Consider the following 2,219-nt stretch of genomic DNA (forward strand, 5'->3'; position numbering starts at 1 on the left):
GGGTGGTAGGGGGGCGTGGACCTGACCAGGTAGTCACGGAGGGAACGGTCTTTGCGGAAGGCGGAGAGGATTGGGGAGGGAAATATATCCCTGGTGGTGGGGTCTGTTTGGAGGTGGCGGAAATGTCGGCGGATGATTTGGTTTATGCGGAGGTTGGTAGGGTGGAAGGTGAGCACCAGGGGTGTTCTGTCCTTGTTGCGGTTGGAGGGGTTGAGTCTGAGGGCGGAATTGCGGGATGTGGATGAGATGCGTTGGAGGGCATCTTTAACCACGTGGGAAGGGAAATTGCGGTCTCTAAAGAAGGAGGCCATCTGGTGTGTTCTATGGTGGAACTGGTCCTCCTGGGAGCAGATATGGCGGAGGAATTGGGAATATGGGATGGCATTTTTGCAGGAGGTAGGGTGGGTAGAGGTGTAATCCAGGTAGCTGTGGGAGTCGGTGGGTTTGTAAAAAATATCAGTGTCAAGTTGGTCGTCACTAATGGAGATGGAGAGGTCCAGGAAGGGGAGGGAGGTGTCAGAGATGGTCCAGGTAAATTTAAGGTCAGGATGGAATGTGTTGGTGAAGTTGATGAATTGCTCAACCTCCTCGCGGGAGCATGAGGTGGCGCCAATGCAGTCATCAATGTAGCGGAGGAAGAGGCTAGGAACAGAAGGTATAATTTCAGAGCAAAGGTTTGCCTATTTAAGACAGATGGGGAGGATTTTTTTTGTGGGAGTTTAACTGTTTAATTTTTGACTGCAGAGGGTTGTGGAGGCTTGGTCCTTAATTACGTTCAAGACTGAGGTAGACATTTTTTAATCGGTAGGGAATCAAAAGTTATGGGGAAAGTGGAGTTGAGGATTATCAAATCAGCCATGATTTCATTCAATAGTGGTGCAGACTCGATGGACCAAATGGCCTACTTCTGCTCCTCCGCCTTATAGTTTTACTGATAAGTGCATGAGAGGCATAAGAAAATTTTAGTCAAGGTTTCTGCTGACTGAACGGGGAAGGAGCCGATATCCAGGAAGTACAGTTTCAATAATAAGTCCAGGTGATGCACCACCGAGGATGGGATTGTTTTTTATTGGGAATGAGGAATCCCACGCCGACCCCCGAACCCGGATACCTGCTGTCCCGCGTGTCTCCCGGCCCCGGCAGTATCGATTAGGGTGTTATCCAAGTCGAACAGAAGCGCGGCAACACCAGACCCACTTCCTCTAACGGCCATCACATCGATAGGTGTGCGCATGCACACGCTCTCCCGACGCCTCAGTTGACCGTGGTGGACGCGCGTGCATGCATGCACGCACGCGGCTGGCCCCGAAGGAGGGAGGAAGTACGCGCGCGCACACGTCTCACGCGGCGGTTGGCCTCGGCAGGAGATGGGGCAGCGCGCGGGAGCGCGCGCACACGCGGCAGTTGGTCTCGAGGTGTCATTTGACGCGCAGGTTGGGTCGGGGTCGGTTGTTTCTTTGAACAGGACACGTTACGGTTTAAGAAAACTCTGCGCATTTCATACCAATTGGCTGAGATAGATAAGTAGAAGTGTTAGATAAAAGTAGACAACCAGGAGATTGGAAGAACACAGCAAGCCAGACAGCTTCAGGAGGTGGAGAAATCAATGTTTCGGGTATAACCCTTCTTCAGGACTTAACAAACTTAACAAGACACTACTAGAAGTCGTCTATAGGCCTCTTTGCAATAACTACACTGTAGGACAGAATAAATCAATAAAATGACAATAAAAAGAGGCTTTATATTAATCATGGGTGACATGAGTCATCTTGTAGATTGGGAAACTCAAATTCACATGGGGAACAATTCATAGTGTGTTTGGGACAGTTTCTGAGAATAATACATTGTGGATCCAGATAAAAGCAGTGAAGCTGGCAGCGTCTGTGTAGAGAGAAACAGATTGACGTTTGGAGTCTAACATGATTTGTTGGGAACCAGTTGAGATGCAGTACAGGTTTAGTGGGTGTGACCTGGGCTGTTGTTGACAAGTTTGCAGAGCTGCTTCCATTCATTTACACCGATTGGCTTTTGTGCTGGAGTAAATCATCTATTCTCCCCACCCCGGTTTCTACCAAATAATCTCCATCTTCAACCCCTCTTTGATTCGATTTATTGTGGACAGAGTGAGGCATACAGGAGCTGCTCAAAGCAAGGTAAACATGAACAAGATCAACGTTACTTGAAGTTAGGTCCATTCAGCAGTCTAATAACAGCGGGGA

The 2,219-nt window shown here is 49.0% G+C and overlaps 1 protein-coding gene across 1 annotated transcript in view; it reads right to left on the reverse strand.

Moving 5' to 3' along the window:
* Positions 1-1,337, reverse strand: part of LOC122548481 (N-acetylneuraminic acid phosphatase) — an 18,671-nt gene extending 17,334 nt beyond the window's left edge. The window contains exon 1 of the mRNA XM_043687198.1: positions 1,112-1,337. Coding sequence (XP_043543133.1) covers positions 1,112-1,234 — 123 coding nt within the window. The 5' untranslated portion in view covers positions 1,235-1,337. The remainder of the gene's footprint in view (positions 1-1,111) is intronic.
* Positions 1,338-2,219: the final 882 nt, after the last annotated feature.

The sequence above is a fragment of the Chiloscyllium plagiosum genome, chromosome 3, assembly GCF_004010195.1.
Source record: "Chiloscyllium plagiosum isolate BGI_BamShark_2017 chromosome 3, ASM401019v2, whole genome shotgun sequence".
NCBI classification, from domain to species: Eukaryota; Metazoa; Chordata; class Chondrichthyes; order Orectolobiformes; family Hemiscylliidae; genus Chiloscyllium; species Chiloscyllium plagiosum.